This window comes from Alosa alosa, chromosome 2 (assembly GCF_017589495.1).
Source record: "Alosa alosa isolate M-15738 ecotype Scorff River chromosome 2, AALO_Geno_1.1, whole genome shotgun sequence".
In the NCBI taxonomy this organism is placed as follows: Eukaryota; Metazoa; Chordata; class Actinopteri; order Clupeiformes; family Clupeidae; genus Alosa; species Alosa alosa.
The window spans coordinates 27,940,470-27,956,715 of record NC_063190.1 but is presented as its reverse complement, the minus strand read 5'-3'; the positions used below and the strand labels follow the sequence as shown (position 1 = coordinate 27,956,715).

The 16,246-nt window shown below is 42.3% G+C and overlaps 1 protein-coding gene across 1 annotated transcript in view; it reads left to right on the top strand.

The window, feature by feature from the left end:
* Positions 1-376: 376 nt before the first annotated feature.
* LOC125291109 (Kv channel-interacting protein 1-like) overlaps positions 377-16,246 on the top strand; it is a 38,235-nt gene continuing 22,365 nt past the window's right edge. Inside the window, exon 1 of the mRNA XM_048237659.1 lies at positions 377-1,459. Within this exon, the coding sequence (XP_048093616.1) occupies positions 1,372-1,459 (88 nt within the window). The 5' untranslated portion in view covers positions 377-1,371. The remainder of the gene's footprint in view (positions 1,460-16,246) is intronic.

Genomic DNA, 16,246 nt, shown 5'->3' with positions numbered 1-16,246 from the left:
GACGTGCCTGAGAGAGAGACAGAGAGAGAGAGAGACATAGAGATGTGCCTGAGAGAGACAGAGAGACGTGCCTGAGAGAGAGAGAGAGAGAGAGAGAGAGAGACAGAGATGTGCCTGAGAGAGAGAGAGAGAGAGAGAGAGAGAGAGAGAGAGACAGAGAGACGTGCCTGAGAGAGAGAGAGAGAGAGACGTGCCTGAGAGAGAGAGAGAGAGACAGAGAGAGAGAGACATAGAGATGTGCCTGAGAGAGAGAGAGAGACATGCCTGAGAGAGAGAGAGAGAGAGAGAGACAGAGAGAGAGAGAGAGAGAGAGAGAAACACTGCTGCATGAGAGTGAGAGAGGCAGAGAGTGAGAGAGTGAGAGAAGCAAAGCACTGCTGCTGGAGTCTGGGTCTGGGTACTGCAGAGATCTGACTCCAGCCGAACACAAGAAGGCAGAGAGGCGAGAGAGGAAAGAGCAGAGAGTCACACAGTCACACACACACACAGCAGCAGCAGCAAGAGGAGCAGCAGAGCAGCAGAGGAGTCGTCTGCACACCTACCGCACGCAGCCTTCACCCAGCCTTCACATTGAAAGAGGCCATTAGGACAACAACACCCTGAGGAGACGAAAGGAGACGGAGAGGGAGGGAGAGAGCGAGCGAGCCAGGAAAGAAGGGAAGAGACGAGGAGCAGGGGAGAGCAAACACTCGCCGTCTCAATGGACACAGAGAACTTTCATAGAGTGGTGCTCGGGGCGCCATGCGGCATTGGCGGTCTTCACCTTTTTCCTTCAATAAATCATCTCACCTCGCAAACCAACTTTTCCTTTTAGAAGTTTGAGACCGTCTCTGGGAACAGCGTTGGGCTGTGTGGAATAGAGTGGCTGTCAGCTTGGGCAGTTTTAAGACACAGAAGAGGCAGTACAGACTGTGTGAGTGTGTATGCAGGGACACACATCTGTGCCAATGTTTGAGTGTGTGTGTGAGTGAGTGTGATCTTGCATGTGTGAATTTGGGTTTGTATGTATAGTTCTGATTATGATCAAGTGCAGTCTGGCAAGTGATGAATGTAAATCTAGGTCTAAGGCACGACATTTCACAGCCTTTTAAAAAAAAATGACCACTTGTCTCTGAAGAACATGGCACCCTTTTTAGAGAGAAGTTATATCTCTCCATCGCCAGAACTGTTCTGCTTTCTCCCTTTCTGCGGCAGAAGTCATCACTAAAGAAATTATCTTCATCGGACAAATCTTTCAGCTTCCAGAACTCTGCTGCCTGACGCAACAGGAACTCTTCATAAGGGACTCATCAACTTCCCGCTGGCACCTGCACCCACCGTGAAAAAGGGTGCTATTTTTGTGACGGCCTGACCCACTGTCCTGAAATCAGGATGGCAGGGTGTACCAGCCGCTGTCGTCAGGGGGTGCTCAAGTTCATGCAGTCTCTCCGGAGACTCGTTTTTGGGACGCTCAGCAAAGGTAGGCGGCTCTAGTATTCCTTTTTTCCCCCCAATGTCTTACCTGTGCACCTGTGTGTCTTGCTTTGGTCCTCAGGGCTATTAAGACATTTTACAAATCTTACTTAAAACAGAAGGTGTGTGCGTGTGCGTTCGTGCGTGTGTGTGTGTGTGTGTGTAAGTGTGTGAGTGAATGTCTGTGTATGCAACAGATCTGAGGCAGGGTTAGGGCTGGTATGTGTATGTTTGGGAGTGGGAGTGTGTGGGTGTGGGTGTGAGTGTGAGTGTGTTTGCGTGTGTGAGAGTCTGTGTGTGCAACGGATCTGAGGTGTGTTCTGCCCCAGTGGTCAGCTCCCCTGGTCTCAGCACAGCTGATGTCCACTAAGGGAGTGTGAGGACCGCACACAGACTGGTCACAGTTTTATTCAAGGTACAACATAAAATCCCGTTGATTCGTTTGTTTTGTTTTTTGGTGGGGGGGTCTTTGGGAGCAATCTAATAACCTGGGAACCAAATAATAGACAGTCCCACCTTTCTATTTGCCCAAAAAGGAAAAAGGACTAGATAGATAGATAGAGGAATAGATAGATAGATAGATAGATAGATAGATAGATAGATAGATAGATAGATGGATATAGATAGATATACTTTATTGCCACACAATTAGTAGTCATCTGGTCTCACAATACAGCACAAGTACACAGGTGTGACAATTATCCAATAAATTCACAGATCATGTATGCAATTTATTAGGCCTATTTATATACGCAATAACAGTAGATTTGCATGATGTTTTATGATTTGTGTCTTTTTTTAATACTTGCTTCACTAACTTGGCATGTTTTTATTGTTGTGCACCTGCAGTCTTACTGTTTCATCTCTTTGCTACACTTACCCTCTAAGCTTCCCTCTCCCCCTCTCTCTCCTTCTCTTCCCCTCTCTCCACCTCTCTCCTCTTACCTCCCCCCTCTCTCCCTCTCCTCTCTCTCGTTCCCCCTCCACCTCTGACTGACTTCTCTCACTTTTATCTTGCTTCATCTCACAGACACTGGGCTGCTATCGCAGCATCAACAGAAAAGCACTGCATGGTGTGTCACCATGCTGATATGGCCTGTGGGTGTGGGACGTGTGTGTGTGTGTGTGTGTGTGTGTGTGTGTGTGTGTGTGTGTGTGTGTGTGTGTGTGAGAGAGAGAGAGAGAGAGAAAGAGGGGCTCATGAATGAATGGGTGCATGGTGGAGTTTAACAGTATTATTATTGTTGATGAATATGTAATATCTCAGCTAGAGAAAAAAATAACTTAGAATTCACTTCAATCCATCTTAAATGTTAACAAAGGTTTGAGGGATGTAGATGTTGGTGATGTTTGGTCCGAGGCCTTATTTTGCCTTTCCAGCAGCATACTGCTTCATCACCCCTTGGGTGTTTGAATGTTTCACTGCACTATGCACTATGACCAGTGGCTTGTGTAATGGACTGGAATACCCAAACGTCTTGCATAGACCCAGGAGTCTGTGCATGTACACATCATGTAAGCTCTCTCTATCTCTCTCTATCTCTCTCTGCTCTCACTGTGTGTGTAAGTGTGGGTATTTATGTTGTAAAAAAAAAAATAATAAAATAAATAAAAAATTGTAAAAAAATGTTTTTTTAAAACTGAGCACAGCTCCATGGAAACGAGTTACTGAGGTTTTCTTGGGTAGATTTACTGGTCTTGGGTTTACTGTTACAGTCTAATTGACGTGTGGTGAAAGCATTGGAGATTTGTGACTGCAGTAGCAGCATTTTTGTACAATGTTAGGACGTTGCTTGTCTTTCTATTCTTATCGCAGAGATGGATGTGGAACAGAACGTATTATACGACTAAATTAAATTGTGCACTGCCACATTATGTTTCTTTTGTCATACTTTAAACTCCATATTATATTAATGCCTCTTAAGTCTCTTGCAAGTCTCTTGCAAGAGGTTTCACAGTCACTCAGACATATACCCAGACATACAACGGAAAAGCCATTTGAATACAGTATGAATATGCTGTTATATACTGTAGTTAGTGTGAAGGAGGTATGGTAAAAGGGAAACACTCTGACTTACAGTATTTGCCCAAATGAGAGATTCACTCTCAACTCCAACCAAAATACCTTTTCTTATCCACTATGAATTAGTGTTAATTTTGTCACCTATTTTTAATTTAGTCTTAGTCTTAGTCTTGTAACGAAATGTCCTTTTTAGTCTTTGTCATATTTAGTCATTCAAATATCATTTTTGTTAGTCAAGTTTTAGTCGACTAAAAGTCTCGTCATTTTAGTCTAGTTTTAGTCAACACATTTTAGTCTTTTTTTTATAACAAATTATTTCTGATTACCATTTGAGTCAAATAGTGTTTCACACATCTCAATTTTCCAACAATATTGTGTGTGGGCTACTCGTCTGTTATAATTACTCATTCTGATTTTTTGTCAGTCAGTATGTTTACATGCACAGGTAAGTCGAGCTACAGTTATAGCTCGGCTGGGATTTGACCATAGACAGTAAAAGATTTGACTGGACCACTGTCATATTCGTAGACCAGTGTTTCTCAAAGTGAAACTAAAAAAAAATATATATAAAGTGAATTACTATTCTGATAAATTACTGTTAATATATTACTATTTGAACACTTTAAATGAACAAAATCGTTTCCCCTAGGTCAAAATGCCAACAGCACCCCCTATCGCAATTGAAAATTACTGTATGGAGGCGATTTGGTGATAAAAACATTTTATTACGTTGGTGACGTACATCGTTCGAGACGAGAGATGTAGTCCACTGAGTGGATTCGCACAAAACCAACATAACTTTTGAAGTCTTGACGTGAAAAATTATCTTTTAAATTCACACAATTGTTATCTCTCCATTAACTCCCGTTCATAATTTTTTGAAAGATAGGTCCCATGGACCGGAAGTAGAAGGGGCGGGACTTCACCACTCTATTCTGTCTTCTCATTTTGTAGACGAACATAAAGGGAGATTTTATCTTAGTTTTTATTTCATGCAAAACATTTTAGTCTCGTCTTTTTTCGTCAACAATAATGCATCTTAAGATAGTCTTAGTCAGTGTTTCAGGACATTACTGCCGTCTCGTCATCGTCTCGTCTTAGTCATGAAAAAAAAGGTCGTTGACGAACATATTTCCTCTCGTTTCGTCTAACGAAGAAATTAACACTACTACGAATGAATCACTCTCTTTCTCTCTCTCTCTCTCAGATATTGCCTATTGCTGCAAAACTCCTACTGCCATGATGCTATGAAGTCTTTCAATGACTGATGTCTGTGAACACTAAATAGTTTACCTCTTATAGCCTAAAGGTTTTTTTTTACGTAAACGTAAAAAAAAACGTAGGACTGTAGACATGTTTTCAGAAAGCATTTATGTACAGGCTGGCAGTATACCAGTGTTAGCTATGTCTGTGTGGTGACAGAGGCCCTTTTCCATCCTGTTTTCTGCTGCAGACAGTTTGCCCTCTGGAGAATAATAGAAAAGCACTTGACATTTTAAAAGAACATGCGCTCGATCAATCTCCCTCATTTGTGACGATGATGGTGGAAAAGGATTGTGGGATAAAACACTTTACCAGCACAAGTATGGAAACTGTATATCCAGGGTGGTATTTTTATCCATTATTGTATAAAAAGGGTGGGCTGTAAAACTTTCCCTTTGTGTTTCTTTGATGCATCATTTCAACCTGCTGTTATTATTAGCTCTTGAATTTGCAAAGGCAGTAGTTCGTTTAAAAGGCATATGGCAAGCTGCTAAATGTGACGATATGGTCTGAATGGTAGGCTAATATGATGGTCTTGTTTGTTATACAATTTGCCAAGTTGCCTTAGAACAACAGAAATACACTCAAGACTTCAATACAGATTGACAAGGATATTGCAGACTTTGTCAGGATTGATCCATTTACCAGTCTGTTTACCAAATTGCAATGTATCATATCTAAAGACCTTGTAGAACAGATGCATTTTGAACTGCAACTTGCAGTGTTACTGCTGTTGGTACTGATAGGTGGTGCAATTCTTTTATTGTTCTTTTAGCACCAGTTATTGCTCACACAGTGCACTTCAACATGTCACCTGGTTTTTGATGAACTTGAATGGGATGTATCACACAGCAGTACATAATATGACAGCCTCATGGTGTTCCCATCTAAAAAAAACAAAAACATTCTTCCCAAATCTCTGTCGGAAAACTATTCCCAGTGTGCAATTTAAAGTGGTTGAGTCCTAGGCGCTGTCTCACTCAAAATATGAGTGAGACAGTTGAAAAAAGAAGAATTTGCACACTATTTGCTGCTCTCAAACTGATTTAATCCACACATTCACATGCACTCATCCAGTAGTGGTTATCGTCGGGGTCCAAGCAGTACTGAAGTGTGTCAGTTGCCATGTGAGAGGCAGAAAGGCAGAGTATGGGGGTGTCTGAGTGCATAAACATTACTGCAGGATCAGCACCTCATAATGTTATAGTACTCCCCTGGTTCTTTCAGTCAGCACCTCAGGGTACCATCAGCTGTGTGAGTGTGTGTGTGTGTGTGTGTGTGTGTGTGTGTATGCGTGTGTGTATGCGTGTGTGTGTGTGTATGCGTGTGTGTGTATGCGTGTACTGTATGTGTGCATGCATGAGTGAATGAGAGAGATCAATATTGAGACAGAGATGAGATGCAGAAAGGAGAGTGAAAGAGCATATCACTGCTATATATCTTATAGTCCAGTGGCAAAGACACACAAACTCAGACTTTCACTGTGCTGGTATTTCCATGTACGGTAATATATTCTTCATCAAATCCTGACATATGTCATGCTTGTTTTCCTCTTCTGGGGCCTAGAGGAACAGAAAAAGAAAACAAAACAAAACAAAAAAAAGTGCCTATTTGTGCCTCCTGGGCCTCTGGCCTGCACTTGCACGCTCTGAGTTGAATCTGTGGCTTTTGAATGGTGGTAAATCCAAGCTGAATGCACCTACGCCGAGCCCTCTGCTTCTGACCTGGATGCTCTGTCCCTGCAGCTCAAAACCAACGCTGAGCTCCTGACAGCGTCCGGCCCACTCCTTTTGTCCCTCCCTGCCCACCGTCCTGGCTCCAGCACCGCTGACTCCTGTCAGAGCTCCAAACGCCCAGGGCCCTCTGTGCTCTCTCAGGCTGACTGCAGGCACAAGCTGCATGCCCTGGGGCACAGCCATCTTCAGAGCTGTGGAGGCAGAGCTCTCTCCCGCTGACATGCTGGATTATTAGACTAGATGAATCTGCACTGGCACTGCAATAGGCTGTATTATGTGGGGGCTGAACTGTGAAATTCCTGTACTGATCTATTGGGTAAGGTACATCTGTTCTAAAAAGTACAACGTTAGTGATTTCCTGCCAACAAAAAAAAAAGGAATTTCCTTGAAAGACTTACAGCACCTGAACTGACATGGTGTCCAAGTTTATGTCCCCATAATTAAGCCCTCTACGCCAGGTTCTGCATGGTGCAGGGCAGTGGGAGTAGAGCTCTTTCCCACTGACACGCTGGCTTACGAGACCAGAGTAGTTCTGGCACTGTACCAGTGTAGACGATGTGGGTTGAAATGCTGCACTAATGGCTGGTTCCTGTGCTAATACACTGGGACAGGTACAACTCTTCCATGAAGTACAGTAGTGAGTTAAGTGGTTACTCGTGACAAAACTTCCTAAAAGAGGCTGACACAGCGCTTCAGATGACATGAACTCAAATGATAACAACTTAAATTATGCTGAGGAGACATAGCAAGTTAATGTCCCGCTTTCTCCCTATTAAACTGACGGTTATCTGAACTCTTTAGTTAATTTGGAACTGTACCAGATACAAAGAGTAGAAGGAGAAGAACAGAGCAGAGGAGAACTGCATTCTACACTAATGACTACAACAGTGCCTTCATTGGAACTAGCCTGGAAGGAATTGGCTTTGTTCATTTGAGAACTCTCCTTGTTATAGAGTGCCTGTAAACCTTGATTGTTCCTGATGATGTTTTGGCAGCCGTGTGAAGATTTGTTCTCAGGCCAGGAGTTGAAATAGATTAGGCCTTTCATGCCTTTATACAGTTATAGTTACAGGGCTTCCATAGTGTTATGTGATGAAATATTTACACTGTTATTAGGTTTGTAATGACGCTGCTTCGTGATGTGGAAAAGTGGGCCAGCTGTAACGTTCAAGACCACCATAAAATGATTGCCACTCTCAGGATTTAAGCACTTGGACTGCCGCCATTACCCCACAGGGTAACAGTGCATTTTAAAAGCTGCCACGCATCGCAGCTATGTGCCAAAAATCCAGCGAAGCATTTTTTTGTTAGCACCACACAAATAAAGTGGAACATCATTTGGGCTAAGCTGCCCGGGGCTCCATAAGCCTGCGTTTCTCTTTCAACAAGTCATCTATTCCGCAAACAGCGTGCTTGGCAGGTCCACACATTTACCCAGTTTGACAGTAGAAAGGACTGAAGGAGGGATTAACTCTCTCTCTCTCTCTAACCCTTTGATTTCTTCTGCCTTTTATTGGTTTGTCACCCTCTCGCATTGACTATTGGATTTACAATGTGTTTCTCTTCTTCTTCTTCTTCTTCTTCTTCCTCTTCCTCTTCTTCTTCTTCTTCTTCTTCTTCTTCTTCTTTTGTCTTGGCATTACGTAAATGTGTTAGGGCCAGATTTGTTATCCAGTTGGATGTTATGTAAATGTAACATTAGACATGTCATGCTTCTAACCTCATTATACAGCACCCTTACTCCTCCACACATTCACCACTTCCATCTCTTCCAGCAAAAAGCAACTGAAATATGTTTCTGTGTGTCACTTTCTGTCTACGTGTATGTGACATTGCATGTATTTGTGTGGAAATAAGCATATATGTTCATAGGTGTGTGCTTGTGAGTGTGCGTGTGTGCGTATATGTGTGCGTGTGTGTGCGTGCGTATATGTGTGTGTGTGTGTTTGTGTATACACACGCTGCACACCTCTCAGCTGCAGGGCCTGCTACTGCATTATGAATCATCCAGAGCCTCGTGGCATCTCTTACTACTGCTCAGTGTCGTCCTACAGACAGAGAGAAATAAGCCTCACTTCAGTGAGAGAGTGAGAAAGGAGAAAGAACGAAAAAGAGATAATAGAGAAGGAATTGAGAGAAGAAAGAAAGAAAGAAAGAAAGAAAGAAGATATATGGGAGAGGGATAACTATTTAAACATTCTGACACCCATATATCCTTAGCTTGTAATGGCGTTCTTGGGACCTTTACAAGAACTTGTTAAAGTGCAGAATACTGTATATTAGTGTTTGGCATCACATGTGTGTGCTTGTACAATATATGTGTGTATATGTGTGTGAGTATGTGTGGTTGTGTGTCTATATGTGTGTGATTTCCTGGTGTTTTCATGTTTGTTGGTCCTTTGCTTTTTTTCCTCAGAGAGTGTTCTGCATATAGATTCCAGACATTCTAGTTCTTCATGTTTACACAAACATCATGTTCTAAGCCCTTTAAGGTGAAGCGTGGTATGAGGAGTTGGCATGGCATGTGCATGTAGAAAGAAGGTTTTGCTCTGAAGAAAAAAAAAACACTACATTATTCTTGGTGGGTTGGCCGGGGTGGGGAGGGTGGGGGTTAGATGACAGGGCATGAGAGCATATGAAAGTGAGAGGCCAACTTGGTTGCATGTGGAGGAGTAGGGGTACGAGCAGGGACGGATTCCCTTCTGGTCCACTGGCCCCACCTCCTCCCCTGTATGAGCCCCCCATGGGGGGAGAGATGAGATGAGAAGGTGGGCGGCGCCGTTGATGCGTAAATACACACACGGCCTCCGCACAGGCATGCAAACGAGCGCTCATGCACATGCTGTATGCACAAGGACTTACAAGTCACACACACAGACACTCACAGGTATGGTGCCCTCATGAGTATAAGATATGAGTTGCTCAAACAGGCACGCACAATGCAATACACTTCAATGCTCTTCCTGCTGAAAAACCTGTGATGTGGTCTTGTCATACTGTTCCGCTTGTGCATCCCGATCTTCTGCTGCTCACCTGCTGTCTAAAACACACACACACACACACACACACACACACAGGTATCACCATGGACGGATTATGAACTTTCGAGCCCCTGGGCCCAGATGTATTAAGGGCCCCCCAATAATTATCGCATAAGTGGGTGGGGGGGTTGGGGGTCCTCCCCCAGAATTTTTTTATTTGTTTGATGTGATTTCCTGTATTCTGGTGCATTTTGGGGATGGCCAATACTTTAATTCAATCACATTTATAGTACATCCTGATTTGATATTGAAGCAGTGATTCCATGTAAAAGGCTTGTGCTTCATGGCCCCCTGACCCCTTGGGCCCCTGGGCTTGGGCCCGGTAGGCCCGTGCAGTAATCCATCCCTGGGTATCATCCTGTCACTTACCAGAAAGCTGTTCACCTTGTTTGGGCCTAAAGCCGGTAGCTTAAATCTGCTCAGTTAAAATCCCTGTTTGTAGTAAACAAGAATGAAGTTGCACAATCAGCAGACTATTTGTGTGGAATTTGTAATGCCTGCCGGAAAGAACTTACAGTAATTTCTTTTGAGCAAATGCAGTGCCACTAAAACCAACACATTCAACATTAACATTGTATCGTGTGTAAGCCAGAGGGCTGGCAGTTTCAGTTAAGTAAGGGGCTTGGCTTGTGTGTGGAAGTCAATCTCGACCAGTCTGGTGCAGGCATATCAAATGTCAAACATCCTTATGAATCCACTCACTCTATCTGTCTGTCTGTCTGTCTGTCTGTCAATCAGTCCGTCCGTCTGTCTATTTCTTTTACTTTTTAATTTTTCTGTTTTCTATTTCTTTTGAATTTTGTTTCAAATTTTCTCTGTTTCTTATATATTTTTCTGTTTCTAATTTGATCTTATTCCTTACTGTTTCACTTTACTTTTCTCTTTATCTCAGTCTCTTTTTGTTTCCTCTCTCTCTCTCTCTCTCTCTCTCTCTCTCTCTCTCTCTCAAGAGAAACAGATTGAAGTTGACAGTGTGCTCCACCACTTTTAATTTTTAAATCTCCCCTCCTCCCCCTCTGACGTAATCGTCCTCCTCTGGCGCTTTATTTTTATCCCCTACTCGTTCTCATTCTTGCCCCTTGTCGAGGCGCACTCTTCTCCACGAGACTCTGGCTCCTGACTCAGCACTTCGGTATGTGGGGCACCCCAGGCCTACTGGGACTCCATCTCCACACACATGCATGTGTACACACACACGCGCACACACACACGCGTGCACACTCACACAAATACACACTCACATTCATTTAGACACATACACACATGCACACACACACACTCATACACACACCATCAGCACAACTCACATTCACATAATCACTATCACTCACACTTGCACCACTCGTGCTCATATCACGCTTCCTTGTGTAGTATTCACAATTTACATCATGGTAAATACTTCACAAAAAAACTAGGAAATTATTGACACCCTTCAAGTTATAGTCTTAGAATATGTAATAATTAACTAGTAATTTGTGAATGTGTCTGAGTGAATGTGTGCCTCTGTGTACTGTATGTTCTTTCTCTCTGTGTGTATGTATATGCGTGCATATATGCATCTGTGTGTGTGTGTGTGTGTGTTTCAATTTATGTGTGTTTGTGGAGGAGGAAATGGTTTGGAGGTACAAGTTTTGCTAGAAATTGCCACCATTCCCTGGAAAACCACTGCCCTCTTTTGGACATAAACCGTAAAGCAAGCTGGGTTTCATGGTTTCCTACCACTATTTTCACCAGTAGGGGGAACTATACCTCTATTTTACAATCATAATGTAATCATTCAACAGAGTAAAAGAAAAAGAATGTGCCTCTACCTTCCACCTACAGTTTTTCTCAGTCGCTTTGGTACATTTCTCAGAATTGAAATTCTGAAAACTACCTGTTCAATCTTCACATCATTGTGTCACTTGTGCACATCAAAACAGCAGTTTCTCATTTCTTTGAACAAGTTGCAAATGCTTTGGTACATCCATGCATAGAATATGTACAATTCTCTGCTGTTTCTTACATTATCACTTGCTTATGTCATGTTGATCAAATGTATTATAATGGGTCTCACCCCCCACAAGATTTAGGCATTAGTTCATAGCATAAGTCTTTACATGCAAAATGGTTGAACAAGTTGTCATAATATGTCGTGATGTGGATGAGAATTTGTGGCCCAATAGACAGGAACATCAGGACGTGTAGGAAGACTGCACTGTAATTCCTACAGCACTGCATGTACAGTTTTCCTTAAAGCCTGTGTTGTCTCCAAATGCCAGTTTTTGTTGTTTTTAGCATTAGCAAGGTTTTTTTACGCAATTCGGTGATGACGTCACTTTGGGGACTACATGATCTGCGCTTCATTCATTTCAATGCATTTCAATGGACATCGCGGTTACACTTTCAACATAAAGTTTGTATATTTACCCTTCGAATTTCGTCACAGCATTTATATCACAGCTACCCTATGATCTACCCAAGGGCGCTGGAAGGGGGGTGCTGAGGGTGCTGCAACACCCCCTGCTGGCAGGAGATAGATTTTAAAAAAAACATTATATATATTTTTAAATAATTACTAATTCGCTGTCTGACATTATTTATATTTTTGTATGTGAAATGATGAGTCAAATAGCAAAAAAGGGTTATGGATAGGTTTGAATATAGGCTACTAAAAATTAACAGTTATAGAGACCAACGTGAACGTGAGTCAGTTACTGTAAGAACCGTAGCGTGGTTTCATCTATGTGATAGCGATCAAGTGTGTAGCCTACGGTTGATATAGGCCTACATATTCTATGCGATTTACACGTTCAAAAAAACCATGGATAAGCTGAAAGAAACTTTAATTGTGTTTTACAGTTTTGCAAAAATAATAAATGCATAGCTAGTGAAATCATTTCACTATCCTAGTCGCTAAGATAGAAATTATTAGGACACATAGGCTATTCAGAAATTATTTGCGAGATCATTGCAGCCTGATTATTAGCCTATATTTAAAGCCTAACATCTCTGGTGTGGTTTTGACGATCAGAAAAGTAATTTTCCTTAGCTATAGTGAAATAGGCTAACGATGTCAAGTGCGCTTATGTGAGGGTTAGGGTGGGCGCAGTGGACTCGGAGTGCTGTCGCGGAACATTGGAATTTGTGGCTGCCCAGGACTTTTCTAAAACTTCTCGGTATCACCCGCACACTGCACTCAAATGACCTATTTAGCATTAAAAATCCTAAACATGTCCGTGTATCGTGGAATTGTTGTCCATTATCCATCCATCCATTATTTTTGGCACCCTTGGTCAAAAATAGGTTCCCACGCGCCTGGATCTACTTTCGGAATTTCGGGAGGTCTCGTTTTGGAGGGTATGTTTTACATTCATTCCTATGGGAAAGGGTCGCGGTTACACTTTCAACATAAAGTTTGTATATTTACACTTCGAATTTCGTTACAGCATTTAACAGCACCGAGTGAAAGTCAACATTTTCTTTATATCTAGTGATAGTGATCATGTTGTTAGTTTAGATAAGTAGGCTACCGGGCAAACTTAGTCAGAAGATCAGAATATAAAGCATCATGATAGCTAGCTATGGGCTAACTTTTTAGTCCCACCTGTGAGCCACCCCAGTTGTTGCAAACTTAGCTTCTAGCCGTTGCCGATTAGGCTGGTCGTGTCTTCAGCATTAATATTTTCGATAACTACTGCTCATGATTGATTGCCATTGACATCGTCAGGGTACGGCTTACCAAAGAGGGCGATAAAATGGGCAAGTCGCAGTTTTGCAGGTGCTTGTGTGGGCTGTGCCGTCCCGATGGAAACTGTGGTGGAGAGCTGCAGTAACTAGGGAAGCGAGTGCGTTTTGGCCGCTGGTCGAGGAGCTCCCCCCGTGACCAGCATACATGATCTATCTAGCTATCTATCTACCTGTCTATATACATATCTAGGCTATCTATAGCCTATCTATTTATCTATAATCTGCGCTATCTACTGCTGAACAATCCCTTACTGCCTCTCTTTTTCCTCTCTCGTTACTCTCAAGGGTCTCAAGGTGGGCTTTGGTCTGTAGCCTCCCCAAGGTGACGTAATGCAATGCATTGTGGGGGAAAGGAGAATCACTTCAAACGCTGTGAAATAGTACCTGCTTTTTTGTATTATATTCCGTTTTGTGATACCCAACAACATCAAATACAATGGATAACAGTTTAAATGTTTATTACCAACAAGCAAATTGTGCAAATTCGTTGGAAAATGAACCCTGCAATACGGCCTTTAAGGAGATTGTCCTATGTTCACATTTCTATTTCTTTTGTTTTCTGTTTTTTTCTCTTTGTGCCAGTGCTGTCTTTTCCTTTCTGTATCACAATGACATGGTCTGTCAACAAATGACAGTGCAAACAGCAGAAGCGTAAATGTGAATCTTGTCCAGTCTCTTGCAATCAAACTCCCATATACGCTAAGGTGTAACCTACAATTTACAATAATTGTCATCAAAACTTTTTGCAGAGCCTTTTTGCAAATGTCGAGGATGATTGACATAGATATTGACATTGACATAGATATTTACTTTTGAGAGATAAACTAGAGATTTTGAGCAAGAGACTAGCTTTTGCAGGTAATCCATGATGTTTTGTTATTTGTACGAATTGTTTTGAGAAATGCACTTATCAAAGTGACAGAGAAAATCTGTAAATAAGTTAATATTAATAGAAAAATATTTCTATTTTTTGAAGGAACCACAGTTATGTAACTACCTCACTTCTGAAAGAGTTCCAGTTTGTTTTTTCCATGCACTGTACTGAAAAACACAGCAAAAGTCAGGGAAGTTATATATTTTGTTTTATACTTATGTTGCCTTTTAGTTTAATTGAATTGAGCTGAATTAAGTTGAACACTGGCAGGTTAAATTGAATTGCAGGCGGATTAGACACAATCGACACGCAGGAAGTAGACAGAGCCAGACTTGGAGGGGGCGAGAAAGGGATGGAGAGGCAAAGAGAGAAAGAGAGGCGAGAGAGAAAAGAAAGGGAGAGAAAGAGAGGACAAGTAAATGAGCAACAGAAAGAGAGGGAAAGAAATGGAGAACAAGAGGAAAACAGAAAGACTGAACAATAGGCAGAGACAGTGAGAGGAGGAAAGGAACAGAGGAGTAGAAGGAGTGAATGAGAGATAGATAGAGGGACAGAGGAATAGAAGGAGTGAATGAGAGATAGATAGAGGGACAGAGGAATAGAAGGAGTGAATGAGAGATAGATAGAGGGACAGAGGTAGAGAACAGAAAGAAAGAGGGAATGAGAAATAAAAATAGATGATCAGAGAGTGTGATAGAGAAAGAGGAAGGTAGTGAATTATGTTTAGGGGGAGACAGCTGTGGAGGGTGGTGATGAATCAGAGGTCAGTGGTGGTGCAGACCACTCCGCTCTCCACACGCTGATTAGCGATTAGGATCTCCTTTAAATGTCTCATTAATCCCACCAGAGGAAGAGGAGCCCGCGCACAGACGCTCTGGTAAAACATCCCTATTTTTCACCGCCAAGTCCCCCTCTCATTCCTCAAACCACCCTGTACACTCTCTATCTATCTTTCTTTCTCTCTCTCTCTCTCTCTTTCAATAAATCTGCCTTATCCTCTTCTCTTCTGCTTCACACACAAGCCTCTGTGGACCACAAACAAATATAATCAGCAGAAGGGGCATAAACCACAGAAGATAATTCATGCAGACAAGAATTACTGTGACTGACAGCACCTGTTTGTGTTTGTACATGTAAGAAGCATCCTGGATAAACAACCAAATGTCAACAAATGGGAAAGTATTAAGTAGCTTACCAAAAACCCAGCCCAAACAGTCTCCATATGCGCTACAGGCAGACTCGGTAAACAGCCTGACAGGCTAGAAATTCCTAACACATCTGGGACTGCTAGGGAGGATAGAGAGGCAACCTTGATTGCAGAATTTAGGTTGCTTCATTTTGTATTCAGTTGCATAATGATGCTGTAACAAGAAAAAGCCGCCTTGCCAACGCTGTAAACTATTCAGTCACGCTGCGGGCACATCTCAACGTGATGGGGAAGTCTGCTGGTGACCATGACTAAATGAATGAGTGCACAGCCAATAAAGCTAACGGGTCCTTACAATGGAAGTACTGTGTCCAAATACAGAGCAAAACATTGCCTTGATTTTACAAGGGAAAGGGCTCCATAAAGGTCTTAGCCTGATGTTGTGATGAGAATTTCCATGTGTTCATGAGTGACTAAACAGAGAATGTGTGACAGTCCTTACTAGACACCATGATGATGATATGTATGATAAGGGATCAGATTCCAAAAATAATTCTGTGGAAATGCATGGATTCCAGTTGCTGCTACTGGAAGAACCTGGAATCCATGCTTTTCCACAGAATTATGTTAAGTGAACTACCAGTGCTTTTTCAAAGTTCTCAATGTCTTGTTTTAAATGTCAAGGCCCTTGGAAGTCTACAAATGAAGTATGGAGCTACTTTGAGCCTCGAAAATGGTGTAAAACAGTGATTTATTTGCATGGCTAGGCCGATGCCCGAGGCACCCCCATCGAAAAACTGTTGGTAGCATTGGCTAACTAGCACCAGATTTCTGAGTGCAGGGGACAAGCCGAAATGAGCTAGGAGACATACGTTCACACTTGGTATCATGTTTCAACACACTTTAGGTCAAAATCACACCGGAATTCTCCTTTAATTTGCTTAGTTTTCTTTGGTCTTAAAATCTCCTGATAGGCTAACA